This window comes from Ambystoma mexicanum, chromosome 1p (genome assembly GCF_040938575.1).
Source record: "Ambystoma mexicanum isolate Mex_15411 chromosome 1p, UKY_AmexF1_1, whole genome shotgun sequence".
Taxonomy (NCBI): domain Eukaryota; kingdom Metazoa; phylum Chordata; class Amphibia; order Caudata; family Ambystomatidae; genus Ambystoma; species Ambystoma mexicanum.
Genome location: NC_090921.1, coordinates 134,194,607 through 134,209,150, shown reverse-complemented (window position 1 = coordinate 134,209,150; position 14,544 = coordinate 134,194,607). Strand labels below are relative to the sequence as shown.

General features: G+C 44.4%; 1 protein-coding gene across 3 annotated transcripts in view; it reads right to left on the bottom strand.

Annotated features, from left to right (window-relative positions):
• Positions 1-7,316: 7,316 nt before the first annotated feature.
• The window catches only part of AGFG2 (ArfGAP with FG repeats 2), a 1,592,250-nt gene continuing 1,585,022 nt past the window's right edge, over positions 7,317-14,544 (bottom strand). For 2 of the 3 annotated variants that reach the window (XM_069644984.1, XM_069644992.1), the window contains one exon: positions 7,469-7,674. In XM_069644984.1, the coding sequence (XP_069501085.1) occupies positions 7,615-7,674 (60 nt within the window). In that variant the 3' untranslated portion in view covers positions 7,469-7,614. Of the gene's footprint in view, positions 7,675-14,544 lie in introns of all 3 variants that reach the window. The other variant, XM_069644975.1, reaches the window with a different exon arrangement.

Here is a 14,544-nt window from a genome sequence, read left to right as displayed (position 1 = left end):
CCTGTCATTTATTGCTTAATTAGATAGCTCCATACAAGCCGATGGACCTGGCTCCGATACCGCCACTACAAAAGGAATGGGGATGCCAAGCAGCAATCTGGATGTGTCGTGACCGTGACATGTGGTATGTGAAACAGTCCTAACGCGACTAAGGAGATTATCCATCCTGGATATCCTCTAGAGGGGGAGTTAGGCGTATTGTCATCCATGAACAGTCTTTCACAGAAGTGGTGGACGTTTGCTGCTGTTTACTCTCCCCAGTAGGCTTAGGAAACAGCCTTAACAGATGGCTCACTAATGGCTCTCGGCTTCAACCTTGCCCCAACCAAAGTGAACCCTATAAAAAAGCAAAAATGTAAGAATACAATACCACTGTCTTACCACCTTGCTATGACACGGACCTAGGAGCCATGGTCACATGGAGCTACACCACTGAGATCAAAACGATCAAAGATTAAATATATCCTCCTCAGAATTTAAGAGAAATAACTACACAAATATCGAAAAAAGCTTAGAAGGAAAAATGTTGAATCTACTCTCATACCAAAAACAAGAGCTGGGATGGCTCCCTTGGTGGCAAGCATTCCGGGAGCCAACACCAAACTGTAAACAAAAAACGATTATATTTTGCAGGGCTCCCCACAGAGTAAATGCTGCTCAGAATTATCTTTGCTTGCTAAACTTTATTTAAAAAATTCAATATAATTTAAAAAATGATGACCAATACTTATTTTGGGTGTTCGGGTCAAGCCGCGAGAATACTGAAAAAGATCCCTTATCGAGAAATATGAACATGTGTCAATTAAAAACATAAGGTTTGGAAGGAACTCCATAAAAAATCAAAGTAGAATTTGAAATACAGTTCACTGTCGCAAGATTGTTTGATAACAAAGTCTAAACATTAGGGCTCCTCCAACATTGACACTATTGTTGCATAGACTTGGGATCCCTTTTGTAGTGCATGTCTTAGGGAGAAAAGCATCAGTGTTGGATAATGCTAGGCTTTTCATAATGAGCTGCCAGCATGATTTCTAATGACGTGTTGCAGCATTTCAGTGAAGGGAGTAAGGCAAACACGGTTAGTAGATTTAGACAATTTAAAACTTTATAAATAAAATGCTCTTTATTTTTGAATATAGACAACTTTGTGAAGTAATATGTTTTGTGAGTACATAAAACTGAAAACGGCAGAAATGGTCAAGGTGTTTGATCGTCTGGTCTGATTTACCCAGACTATTCCATCTACAAGAGAGCTAGAAGCAGACCTCTGTCCAGAGTCGTATTCATTTTTGACAGATCCACGTAGACTATCTCATGGTGGTATGTAGATCGAATATCCCATTAGAAAGTCCTGGATTTTTCAGCCACAGTTCCAGTCCTGTGCCTACAGGTTCTCCAGCTTTCCCAATTGCAAACTTCAGCCAGGATGAACTTGGTTTCTTTTTTTTACTGTCCCCCATAATGAAACTACCACTCCGCTTCAAGAAGCCCCTGCTTGATTTTCAAGGCAAACGCAGGAATGCGCACAATGAGCATACTAACATCAAGTTCTTTCTACACCATTTCTCTACCTTTGGTCCGGAACATGCAAATAAAGGCCTATGTGCCTAGTATATGTGTAAAACAGCCCCCTTTTTTGCAGTGCCTTCTGCATACTTGGACCATTTAAAGACCCCCATCGCAGCACCCACTGTTCATACCTTTCCATGCAACACTCCATTTCTCCTCACCAAGTACTTTCTTTTAAGGAGATGCCTTTTAACTTACATCCTCATGACATATTTTCTCCTGTGAGCCTCATCTCACCATGCCCTACGACCAAAAACATTCAAGTGGTCCATAGGAAACCACAGTGGAGTTTTGTCAATACAACAGAAAGCAGAGGTATTTTCGATAAAGACTAGCTCAGTTGTTTCCACCTCACAACCAATTCCAAGTAACATTTGTCTCCTCATGCAATTCTAGTCTTTAAGTATGCAGTTTTAACCCAAACTGGGTCTGCTGCCAATCATACACCCAACACGTTACTCACGATAGCGACTACCTCTGATAGCCCTTTGTTCCCCTTCAATAATATTATCTGGGCAGAAAAAATAAAAATAGAGATGATATCAACAACCAAGCACATGTGCTGCACCCCTTAGACTTCACTGGATCCATGTAACTCAGATATCCTATCTCTGTCCCTACTGAAGGAATATTAGAACGAGGGGAAGTGGATGGTGTTTGCATGGAGAAAGGGAAAGTAAAGAATACCAGACAGGAGTCAGAAATTGTGACAAACTTCTATCACCAGTCCAGCTTCCTCCAGACTCATGGGACTCCTAAAGAATATATATCCTGATAGATGGTAACAATCTATGTATAGACCTATTTTATTCAAATATATTCAGAAAATGAAGGGTTTCATATAGAGCCATCATCCATGAAGCACTGTTTACAAAATGGATTATGAATCTCTATGTGGCTGCTCCACAGAAGCCATTGAAGTAATATGCTTGAACACCACAGAACATCACTCAATACTGACAGTAATAAGCTGCCCAACATTGGAACAGTATTCTAGAATGGACAGCACCACATGGTGAACAATGGATGCTTGCAAATACATAATTAGGACACTAGTTCTGTTGTGCTGTCGAGAGAGACCATTGGAGTCCTGCGAACAACCGAGCTGTGCAAGGTTCTTCTTGCGTGACAGACACATTTAACACATATGCAAAAAATGATAGATCTATCGCAAGAATAACTTTGTCCATTAATAATCATGTGCAAGGCTCACGGGATAAAATATCCTGCAGTTCCCTTCAAACAATTCATGGGTAGCCATGTGCTCCAAAGACTTGAACAAAAGTAGAGAATCAAAACCAATTGTAAACAAATATTTGCTTTGAGAATGCCCAACACTAAAATCTGTGCTATTTGCACTTACAGGAACTCCTATCATATAGGGCAATAGACTAGTCCCATAGAAACTAATCAGCAATTGAGGGTGCGATGAAGCACTAACCCCTTCCTGGTGAGAAGGAATGGGTGATGGGTGTGCTTAGTCAAGTTGAACAGGTCTGTTCTGTAAACTCCACCCTATATAGGCAATAAGTAGCCAATGAAAACATTTGCTACGAGAGACCATTAAAACTCCCCCACGGTCACGGGGAGAAATGAAGAGGAGGGAAGATGTCAAACAATGGATACCTAAAATCTAGGAGGCAGTCCAAGATGGAGACAAGTCCTGCCTTTCAGAGAATTAAACAAAGTGCACTTTAAGTGCAGACTGAAGCTCACAGATCTACAATGGTGGGACATCACACCTCACAAAGAGGAGCGAGACCAGAGAGTTGTTAAATTACCATTTGAGGGGTACAGACTGGCGTTCTATGGCTGGTTTTATGAATGTATGCTGCCACTGCAATGATTGATATTGCAAGGTGTAAGTGAAGAAAGGCTGCTAGTTGTAGGATGTTTATATTCAGAAATATCAACTAGGGGATCATTGACCCGCAACAGACCAGGGTAAGCTTCCCTCAAAAGGACGAGACGTCTATGGTTTTACTAATTAGTCTAGGCGGTGGAAGAAAGGGTGCTCCACAAAGCAGATTCAGCTATTGGGATCAATCGACAATTCAATGCATGTCTCTAATTTGAGAGAGTAGCATCTAATTTGGGTGTATTCAGAGATGTTAATGTAAACTATCTGTGTAGAGGCCATCAAGTTGAAAGTCTGCTTCAATCATCATGACAGATACAAGGGGACTGGGGCATGACAGATACAAGGGGACTGGGGAGTTAAGCCCTACGTTCTGGGGAAGACTTGGATGATAATGGCCAGCTAGTCTTAGCCACTACGAGGATTTATGGGTGCTAGTACTCAAGCCTGCCTCAGAATACTGGGCTTAAAGGTATTAGAATTTGATGACTGGCCATGAGCGTGGGTCACCCACGCAACAAAGGTGAGATCATGCCATTTAAAACATGGCTGCCATGGATATGGAAGATTGTCCATAGTGGTGGCATGTGGCGGATGTAGGTGCGTGCAGCTGGAAGGGCTCTGGGCATGCAGGCAAGCTGTGATGGGGTGCAGACAGGCAGGCAGTTGATTGTGAGGGAGAGGATGAGAGCAGTAGGACTCCAGAGCCTAGGGAGGGGAGTAGCATTTAGCTGTCCTGGAACACAGACTTATACTGGAGGATTCAGCCCAGAATTGCAGGACGCTGATTGGCAAGCACACCTGCACCGGTTGATAATGTAGAGTAATAACCATCACTAGACTAGCCCTGTCACAATTCAGAGTGCAAAATAGTCCTGATAAAAAGGGAGGTGTGGGGACGGTGCAATGGGGGGATTTTGAGCTGTTCACTGAAAGTCTCAACATGAATAGGAACTGTACAATTAGATTGTTTCCAAGTTAAGTGTAGATAAAAACCCATGTGCCGCTTGAGGGAAGGAGCCACTGACATCACCTTAATGAATACATTGGAGGCAGAGCTCAGGCAAGACTAAAGGACTTTGTTTTTTTTCACTTTCCGTAGTCTCACCTCTGAGCAACTTAAACAAATGAATGACTGCCACAAGACGAGTCGCTCAGGAGGAATAAGCTCTTATGATAGAGAATGAAGGTGGTTACCAAGTCCCCTGATCTACAGCAAAAATTCAGGAGTAGAAGACAAGGCTATACATCTCTAGGTGAAATGTCTCCAATTGCACTGATAATTCAGGAGAGACTGATACTCAAAATAGATTTCCAGAGAGACCAGATGCAAGTAAGATAAGGGAATCAGCAGAGTGAAATGGACTGATCCTTTTGCCCAACATATGGAGATGACAGGAGTCTACTTTGATGGACCTCCAAGCCAGCAAACAATTGGACACTGTAAACAAGGAGTATGTGCTCTTTGATTATTGGTCTAGGTGCTTTAGTCCGTTGTTTCTTCTTTTGCTCAGTAGAGATTGAGGCAAAGAAGAAACCGATAGAGGTCTCTTATGTTTTTTTCTTTTTGTTCTTCTTTTTTTTTTATTCTTTTCTGATCTCTGGGGCATCAGAGATCTCCAAAAATTCTGCTAATACCCCTTCATCACGGCCACCCGAAGTGCACGTGAATCCCAGGTATCGCAGGGGCGCGCAGGGGAGGTCTGTTATGTTGTATTGGCCACTAATAGACACATTCCACTGCATTCTACTGTTGGAAAAGCCACAACACCCTTGTCAGGGAATCACCTTGCCCTTAATGCTAAAGGTACATAGGCGTTCAAATGGCATGGACTGGGACGGGGGAGAAATAACAGTAAGGGTCTTGGCTGTCTGTGCCTCCAACTTGCATGTGGTCCTGGTAGGCCATCAAAAGAGTGCTTCCATCAAACTGAAGTTAAGGACCTTATCTTGGGTTTTGACAGCAAGCTAGAAGGAACAGAGTCAGGCCAGCCTTTTTTATGTACACCACCACAGTGAGTATGCAAGGTATTCTGTGCTCATGCCATAGAACTAAGGAGAAAGAGACCCACCTGCTTCCCCTGAAGGCTGGTGCTTTGAAAGAGGTCGATCAAAGAAAGGGGTTTCTTAAGAAAGTACAATAGAGCCAGCTACATCATGTGGGTTCAGCAATCCAAAATGGCACCTTTGTTCCTTCAAGGGGAAACAGCCCAAATAGTTTTTGTTTTTTTAAATAGAGCCATTTTGCATTCTCTGATAGAAGAGAGGCCAGTGGAGCAATGTTTCGGTTTCTGCAAATCACACAGGAGAAACAAACAGATCAGATGGATGAAAGAAGATGCAGACGGGGCTTATCAAGCAGAGTGCACTGGGTTTGCTTCTTCATCTTACTGCAGACCACTGTGGAGGAATGTTCTTTCAGATCTCTCTTACAATTAACAATAAACAACATGAATCTAAAGAGGCATTACTGTCCCGAGGAGGGCAGGATTTGAGACCCCCATTTTACATAAGAGGAGTGGTCTTTAACCCCCATGTAAACAATTTCATTCAGAATGGATTAAAACATAAAAGCGAGTGCAATTCATACTTTGGGATCAACAAGGATTGGTGGAGGATTATTGTCAATCCACTACTCATAGCTAAAGAACTTGGCCAAGGTTTTCAGCAGTTGAGACTCAAACCATATTTGGGGGATGCTGGGCTAGACATTAAGGCTACTAAAACCTTCTGAGGCAAAGGTTCTGAGCCTCCTCAAATAGTGAATATGATTCCAGACCTTGATTATGTACAGGTAGTGAAGTTACCGTAGGTGTCAAACTAGTCTGAGCCAGTAAAGGGAGAGTGGTACCATTCCAGGCACCCAAAAGAGAATCAGGATTAGGGTTATGTGCAGCTTTAAGATGAATGACATGCGAGACACAGCAACTTCTTTGTACATGGGGGTGCAGTTAAAGTAAAGCTCCATGGACTGAGCTGCTAGTGTTTACTTAAATATAATGTCATCTGAAGCACTGCATTTTCTAATGCTTCAGATGACATTATATTTAAACAAGCATCACTACCAGGTGTGCACGTCCCTGCTGGCCGTGGCCATCACAGTGCACCTACACCCAGACGCCCAACACCAAAAGCGCTGTGCCCAAACACAGTTTACCAAGAGTATTCAGTCTTCAGCTAATGGAATCCGAGATAATGCAGGTAAGCTTCAGAGAACTAAAACTGATATAAAAGAGGCTTTTTCTTCAATTTGGAGGTCAAACAGTAAATGTAGCCACTGTGCCTCTCGGCCCAGACATAAAAAATGTTTGCAAACGCGATCTAGCCACATGTATTGGACAAAAAAAAAGGATTGTGGTGTCGGGGGACAGGAGGGGATTAGTGTGCCCTATGACCCATGCCTGTGTGGCAGAATCATTTTTCAGTGTTAATGGACTAAGCTGCTTTACAGCCAAGACATCCCATTGAGTATAGACAGAGAGGGACTGGACCTACCTCCTAACACACTGCTAAAGCAGTGCCTTAAGCGCAAGCAATTGTTAAATCAGATGGTGCATGTATTGTTGCACTTAAGCACACAAAAAGGTAATGAATTTCAAAACTCATCCACAACTATCTCCTATGCACCTCTAGTCTGGCCTGCTTGCGCATCCCAAGTTTAAAAATAAATCTGGTATATTCCAATGGCATTCAGAGTAAAGTGAGTTTTAGATTCAGACAGCATTTATCCAAGACTCGAAATAAAATATGAATAATGCAGTATATTAACCTAGTGGAAAAATGCAATCTTAGATACCTCCCATAAGAGGATTGCTAGTACAGGAGAGAGCCCATGCCTGTCTAGTGTACCAAAGAACCAACACGTGACATTCTGCAATTCTGTTCACAATTAAAATCCCGTCTCTTTCATTTACAGTTCACAAATAGACCACCTCCACACAATTCCCTGCAGATTGCACTAGAAGACTCCCAGTCTACGTTGGTGTGTCTGTATTACACGTTGAATAGAAATGTGGCTTTTTGCTGGAATTTTTCTTCATCTCTGGTCCGCCGCTCTTGAATTGCATTCCAAAATAATCCAAATAAAAGTCATGGTTTTAAGTTTAAAGTAAAATAATTTCAAGTTTTTCCTTCCCTTGAATTAGGGAAAATGTCTGACTCCAGACAGAATCATCTGACTCTTGGTGCTATAAGAAGGGGTTGGTGGTTGGAGGTCTGGAGGTGAAAGGTCCTGGTGGTGGTCCAGCCTAGAGGGAAGAAGAGAATAGTTTGTGAATTGCGCATTATCACCACCATAGGCTCTAAAAAGCCCTTACCCAAGATCAGACATCCCATGTTCAAATAACTAGGCCATTGCCTTTCTTTTGGATCTGTAGCGTAATGCAAAATTAGCTGAAACCAGTAGGGATATCTGGCTAAAACAAACATCAGCAAACTGTAACCTCAACTACAGAAAATGGAATTAACTTATTAAATATCAGTGCAATGCTTGTTTTCCTAGAGAAGCTAAAAACCTTATACTTCTTTCAGCCTGGGGAAAAACACATCATCAATAAATTGCCTTAGCAATAAAAGAACAAATAAAGAATAAATAAAAAAAATTGTCACAAATAGTCACCTATTGACCAAAATACATCCATCGTTAACCTCTGGATAAAACGACCTACTCGGAGTACATTTCTCACAAAAATGGTCCCTTCAATGAAATGGGAAGAAGCTAATACATCATGGTGTTAACTTTAGCGTCTTAGCCAGAAGTCAAAAGATGGTAAAGAAAACATTTATGAATGGCATAAAATATTGTGAGCAACAGATCACGAGGATGGAAATAATTGCCCCCAATTAAAATGTATATGAAATTCATAAGAAATATGTTTTTTTACCTGTATCTCCTGTTTTCCAGCATTTCTATTGTTCATAAATTCATGTGCTGTTTGAATATTGCTCATCCTCAGGATGGGTAATCCTTTGTAATATTAAAGCAGTTTATCTTTACATTTTTAAACTGCTTGTCACTTTAGTACTCTATTAGAATAATTGTGGGTCATATTGCCCAGAGTCAATTAGACAGGTCCCCTTGGCTCCTTCCCTGAAGGCCATTTTCAGATTTGGCATCACACGTGATGTGGCAGTATGAACCAAGAAGAGCCATAACAGGGGTTGGTGAGAGGGTTGCAAGCAAATCTATGAAAGATGCCAATGCTGGAGAACAGGAGTTACAAATAAGTAACTTATTCCTTCTCCAGCATTGGTTCTTTCATAGATTCACATGCAGTGTGAATAAGATTACAAAGCAGTAGATACACACAACCAAAACAAAGAGGCATATCTCAACACCACCTCCAGAAAACTCCCATCACACAAATAGGTTGCGAAGCACTGCCTTCACCGACCTGTATCGCCTCCCTGAAATCCCCATCCATGCAGTAGAACCTTGTTAAGGTATGGGCAGGCCTTCACGTAGCTGTCCTTCAGCTATCCAGCAGGAGAACACCAGACAGGAACATTGTAGTAGAAGCCACAGCCATCGTTGAGTGTGCTCTTGGTCCGCATAAGATGACAGTGTGAAATACACAACGAAACATCTTGCGATGGAAGACTTTGAAAGGGCGTTGCCCTTGACGAAAGGTCTGAAAGCTACAAACAATTGTGATGATTTGTGCAATTCCTTAGTGCGAGCCACACAGAACTTGAAGGCATGGGCTACAACCAAGGAATGCAAGCATCGTTCTGCAGGGAACAAGGGCGAGCCAAACCACTGGCAGGTTCAAGGCTTCATTAAGTTGGAATGAAGAAGGAACCTGCAGTATGAAGGAAGGGTTTGCGCAATGGACCACCTTAGACTGATGAAAAGTCAAGTACAGAGGCTTACAGGAGAGAGCCTGTAGTTCAGCTACCCATCTGGAAGAAGTAATGGCAATTAAGAATGCAGTTTTCCAGGAGAGAAACCTTAAAGATTCTCTGTGGAGAGGCTCGAAAAAAGGGCCCATTAGTTTAGAGAGAGTTCCCAGGACGGAGAAGAAGCTCGGACAGGAGGCAAGGCGCGAAACAGTCCTTTGAGGGATTCTTTGACCAACCTGTGAGACAAAAGAGAAGGAGTACCTGGGGAACGCATGCAGCAGGAAATAGCTGTTAAACGGACCTTGATAGAAGAGTGTGCTAAACCAGCATTGGCCAATGACAGGAGGTATGGTAAGAGGTCCGAGGCCTAAACGCGCAACCGGTCGGGACATTGACCTGTACACCAGAGATAACGTTGCATTTCCGTTTGCTCTTGTAGCAAGCAGTGTAGACAGTACCCAGGCAGTGGACAAGATGTCTCGGCAGTTTGGAGGTACCAATATGTTTCCGAACTCTAGGGCACCAGGAGCCAGGCCATCAAGCCGAGGGATGCTGGGTCATGGTGTAGCACAGACCGGCCGTCTCTGGAGAGAAAGTCGAAGAGCTGGGGCAACTTGATATAAGACGCCCACTGACAGAGTACCACATTTGCAGCGCCCAGGTCGAGAATACCATAACAGGATACTCTTGCAACATTGTTGTTTGAGTGCACTGAGAACCTAAGACACAAGCGGAAACAGGTGCGTGGACCTATAGAGGAATATACTTTTCCACTGGAACTGGAATGTCTCCCCCAGTCTCCTATCTGAGGAAACCTGCTTGCAAATGTTGGACAATTCTTGTTGGTCGCAATTACAAATAGATCGATTGCTGGATATCCCCACTTGGAGAAGAGGCGGAGAGTCTGGTATTTCCAATGCTTCCACTCATGGCAGGATCTGAGGTACCTGCTGAAGGAATCCACTATTGTGTCGTGGACCCCTGGTAGATGGAAGGGAATATGGAATATTTTGTGCGCCAGTGACTGTTAGGGAGAATTCTCTCTTTAGGCTGAATTTCCTAACCTAGTGAGTCCCCCAGCAGCTTTGCTGGATTTCTGGAGTTTGTTTTTTTCCTCCTGCCAAGAGTGAGACTCTTTTTTTCTCCCACTCTTGGACATGATTTATGGTGTTCCTTTGACTGTTAATGTGTTTTATGGACTATGGCGTCCTTTACTCCATAGGGTCTCATGTGTTTTTATTATGTGTGTTACACAGCACCCCCCGTGCAGTAACACGGGGGTGTCATAGTGACCCCTCACCATAGACTCCATACCCTGGGACTGACTACTGTCTCCCAGGGCATGTAAAGTCACCATTGGCTTTACTAGTCCCAAATTATTAACAGAAACCAGTACAAACCATCATATTGCGGACGTACTGGTCGGGGCAATTCGATTGCCCCGGGGTCTGTTAGTCGAGGGGACACGTCTCCGTCCCCCCTGATTGAGTTTTGGCTGGTGGCAGTAGAAACTACTTTTTATATTCAACCTTGAATATTTTCCTATGGGATTTTCCCATTGTTCGAGGCTACCAACTTTAATTATTTAATTCTCATAGCCTCGAACATACCGCCGGTTTATTTATTTAATATTAATTCGCCGGTTGGTATTTTTTGCCAGGACTCTATTCTAAAATGGCGTTTGTGTTCTCTTCTGTGACTCCAACCCAAGTCGAGCCCTTTGTTCCACCTTTTGGCGGGCTTCTCCACAGAAGCCTCAAAAAGTGGTGCCACTCTGTCTGGGTACCACAGGAGGTGTGGGAGGGGGTTTAGGCACCCTGGACTGAGTTACCTTGGTAACTCAAGTCGCACTCTTGTGTGATTAGCCCAAGTGGTGAGCCGGCCGGCTCACCACTTAGCATGTTGGATTGACAGCTAAGCTGAGTAAATGGGGGTATGCTACATAAAAGCAGGGCTTTGGGGACTGGAACTTCAGAACTCGCCACAGGACCTGAGAATCCGACGAGGGAGAAGCTGAGCCGACCTACCACGACGACACCACCGGTGGAGCCCTGCAGAACCGACTCACCACTTCCCGACGACAGAGAAGATCTCCCGGCTGGAGAGGCTTCTTCCCCGGGCACAACCAGTTTCACCTTCCTTCTTCGCACCCCAGACCGGTTTGTGGTCGAACTGCCCGTGCCAAGCACCCCGGCGGCCGGATAGCCACTCACCACTGAACCGCAAATCAACGGACCGCTCCTTGTACCTGAGAAACACTGCGGCTGGTTTCTTCCCTGGCAGTGCAACAGACTCCTGTCTTCCTCCACGACGAGATCCTCTCTTCCCCCGGACGAAGCATCGACTTGCATCCGCTGCCAGGAACAACTGCCCCCGCTGGAGTCTTCTCACCACTTTAAGGTACCGTGTCCGCCAGGCCTCCCTTTCTAAAGATTGCTACAAGGTAATAATAACCCCTTAACCTTCTTGACTGGGTGGCCGCCTTGACCCTCTAACTGGTCCCTTTCTTTGGTCCAACTCCTTTTTGAACCATTACAAGACTTTTGTGCACTGCAACCGTGTGACCTTGGACGCATTTCGTTTGATCCTCTGAAAGTGGATCCGGCCTATTGAACTCTAACTTCACGGTTTTACTTTGCCTTCCTCTCTTGTTATGTTCTTGTAAAAGTGTTGGGATTTGTTTCAACTTGTTCTCTGCTTTTCTCTCCCTTTTAAAAACGAACTATTAGAGTGCCATCTACGTTAAGCGCTCACCGCTGTCTGAAAATAAGTGGGGCTTTACTTAAGACTTGTCTAATATTCTTTTAAGGGAGTGTATTTTTTTTAGTGACCGTGTTTTTGAATTGCTTACTATTGGTGCCTGTGTGTTTTTCTAGATGTGGTTTTTAAATAAATAATTATATCTCTTTTACACCAAGCCCCGGTCAGTGTTTACTTGTTCTATTGTATTCTCTTGACCTATTGCGAATACTCTGTATACTGCCTAACTCTTCTTGAGGGAAGTCTGACTGCTCAGCCACAGCTACCAAGTGAATCTGTGTGGTACAGACTGCTACCAAGTGGGTTTACTGCCAAACACCTGTAGTCTTAAATCTTTTGCAGTGGTCCCAGAGGGAACTGCACAGGTTTCTGCCTAACAGTGACCACAACCATAATGCCTGGGACTCTGCTGACAGAATCGGCGAGCGGGTACCTCCATGCGCATATACAACATGGTGGTGGTGCTGTTCATGATGCACACGGTTCTGTAGCTGAAGCTTGAAGGACTTCAAGGCCCAGAAAACTGCTAGTAGCTCTAGGACATTGATGTGGAGAATATTTTTTTTGCAAGACCACAGGTCTCCGACATGGAATTTGCTTGTGTGTTAGGGAGAATTCTCATTCTATGGCTAATTTCCTTTACCTAGCGAGTCCCCCAGCAGCTTTTTTGGATTTCTGGAGTTTATTTTTCCACTTGGTAAGAGTGTGAGCTTTTCCCCCACTCCTACCTGTTTTTTGCCATGTGTATTTCATCTGTTTTTGTGATTGTGGACTCTGGATTACACCACTTCAGTAGCCCTATTCTTTTGTGTGTTACACAGCACCTTCAGTGCAGTGACACAGGGTTGTCTTTTAGACTTCCCACCGACTCCATTTCTGGGGCTGACTACTGTCCCCCAGAAAAGGGTAAAGTTGCCATTAACTTTACATAGTCATTTAACCACAGATCCAGTACACCCCATCTTACATGGAGTATTGGAAAGGGTTCATCCATAGCACTTTTTATCTCTACCTCTTGGAGCATTGTTTCGCTCCCTTAACATTAAGACTTGGCTGGTGGCAGTGGTATCTACCCTAATTTTCCTACCTCGGTTATATTACATAACGTGGTATTGTTTTAGGCTATTTTAGTAGCCTCGAACTTTAAACCCGCTAGCCCAAATACTATTTATTTCGGCTCCGGTTGGGTTTAATTACCATTTCTTTTTGTTAACATCCTTCTTGGGTCTTTCTTTGCGTGGCAAACCAGGTTTGGCTCCTTTGTTCGCCGACCTTTGGCGGGCTTCTGGCCAGAAGCCCTCCTTTGGAGTCTGGGTGTCTAGATGGGCTGAATGTGAGGGAGGGGTGTAGTCACCCCCTGCACAGGGTCTCCCTTGGAGACCGAAGTCGCACTTTGTATTGATTTGCTAAGGTGGTTGTTCGGGCTGGACAACCCCCCTGCTGAGCGACTGACAGCCAGGCTGTGTGAATGGGGGATTTTGGCATAAAAGGCAGGACTCTTGGGCTAAAAGTCAGAGTCGCCACTGGAACTGCAAGGAACCGAAGAGAAGTGGAGAAGAAGACGGCTGCTGCAACCCCGAGTTCCGGTGAAGCCCTGCTGCAGTCCTGAGCTATCTACGCTTCAACGACAAGAGAAGATCCAGTCCGGAGTCTTCTTCCCTTGAGCCTGGTGGGATCAACCAGCTCGTCTTTTCTTCAGTCAGAGAATCCTCTCCTCGGTCGAAATCACTGCTGTGCTGTAGTGGTCCGGATAGCCATCAGAAGAGCCCTCTCCTGATTTAAAGGAGCGCATCTTTTATTCATTGTTGTCTTTTTCGCTGCTGCTGGCCTCATCCCTGGCTAGTGCAGATCGCTCCAGATGTCGTCCTTCTTGTCCCCACAACTGAAGCCGCAGGAACCGCGAGTCTGCAGGAACTACCAGGAACAACTGCCGTGGCACCAGCTTTTCTCCAACGGAATAAGGAACTGTGCACACTTGGTCATTCTCTCCGTCTGATCAGGCGGAATCGGGGCGAACCCTTTTCCTCCCTGAAGATTTGTTCTTTCTTCTCTCCTTCTTATAACTTTTCCTTCCATTTGACAATCTTTACGAACTCTTGGCATCTCGAATCTCGAACTGTTCAACGTGTGATCCTCGGCAACTGAGCATCTGCTCCATTGTCACTGGCACAGGCCTATTGACTTTAATCTGTATCTTTGAATAGGTCCTCGAGTCTGAGGAGTCTGGAAGTGTTGAATGATGGATAACAACCATTAGTCTGTGGTGATGTACACCCACTGCGTGATGAAGTTTGTAACCAGACCCCCTCCTGGGTTGTTGAAGTGCAGGGGTCGGGACCAGAGCCTGGTCAGCCTTGTTTTGGAACTTGGCCTCTTGAGTAAGAGCTGCGTCGATACTGGCTTGCACGATAGGCCTGCAATCTCTCCTCGTAACCCTCTTGGGCATTGCTGGAGTAGGACGTCTGCAAACGGTAGGAGGATCTATAATCCCTCATGGGAAACCTGGATTTTTCAGG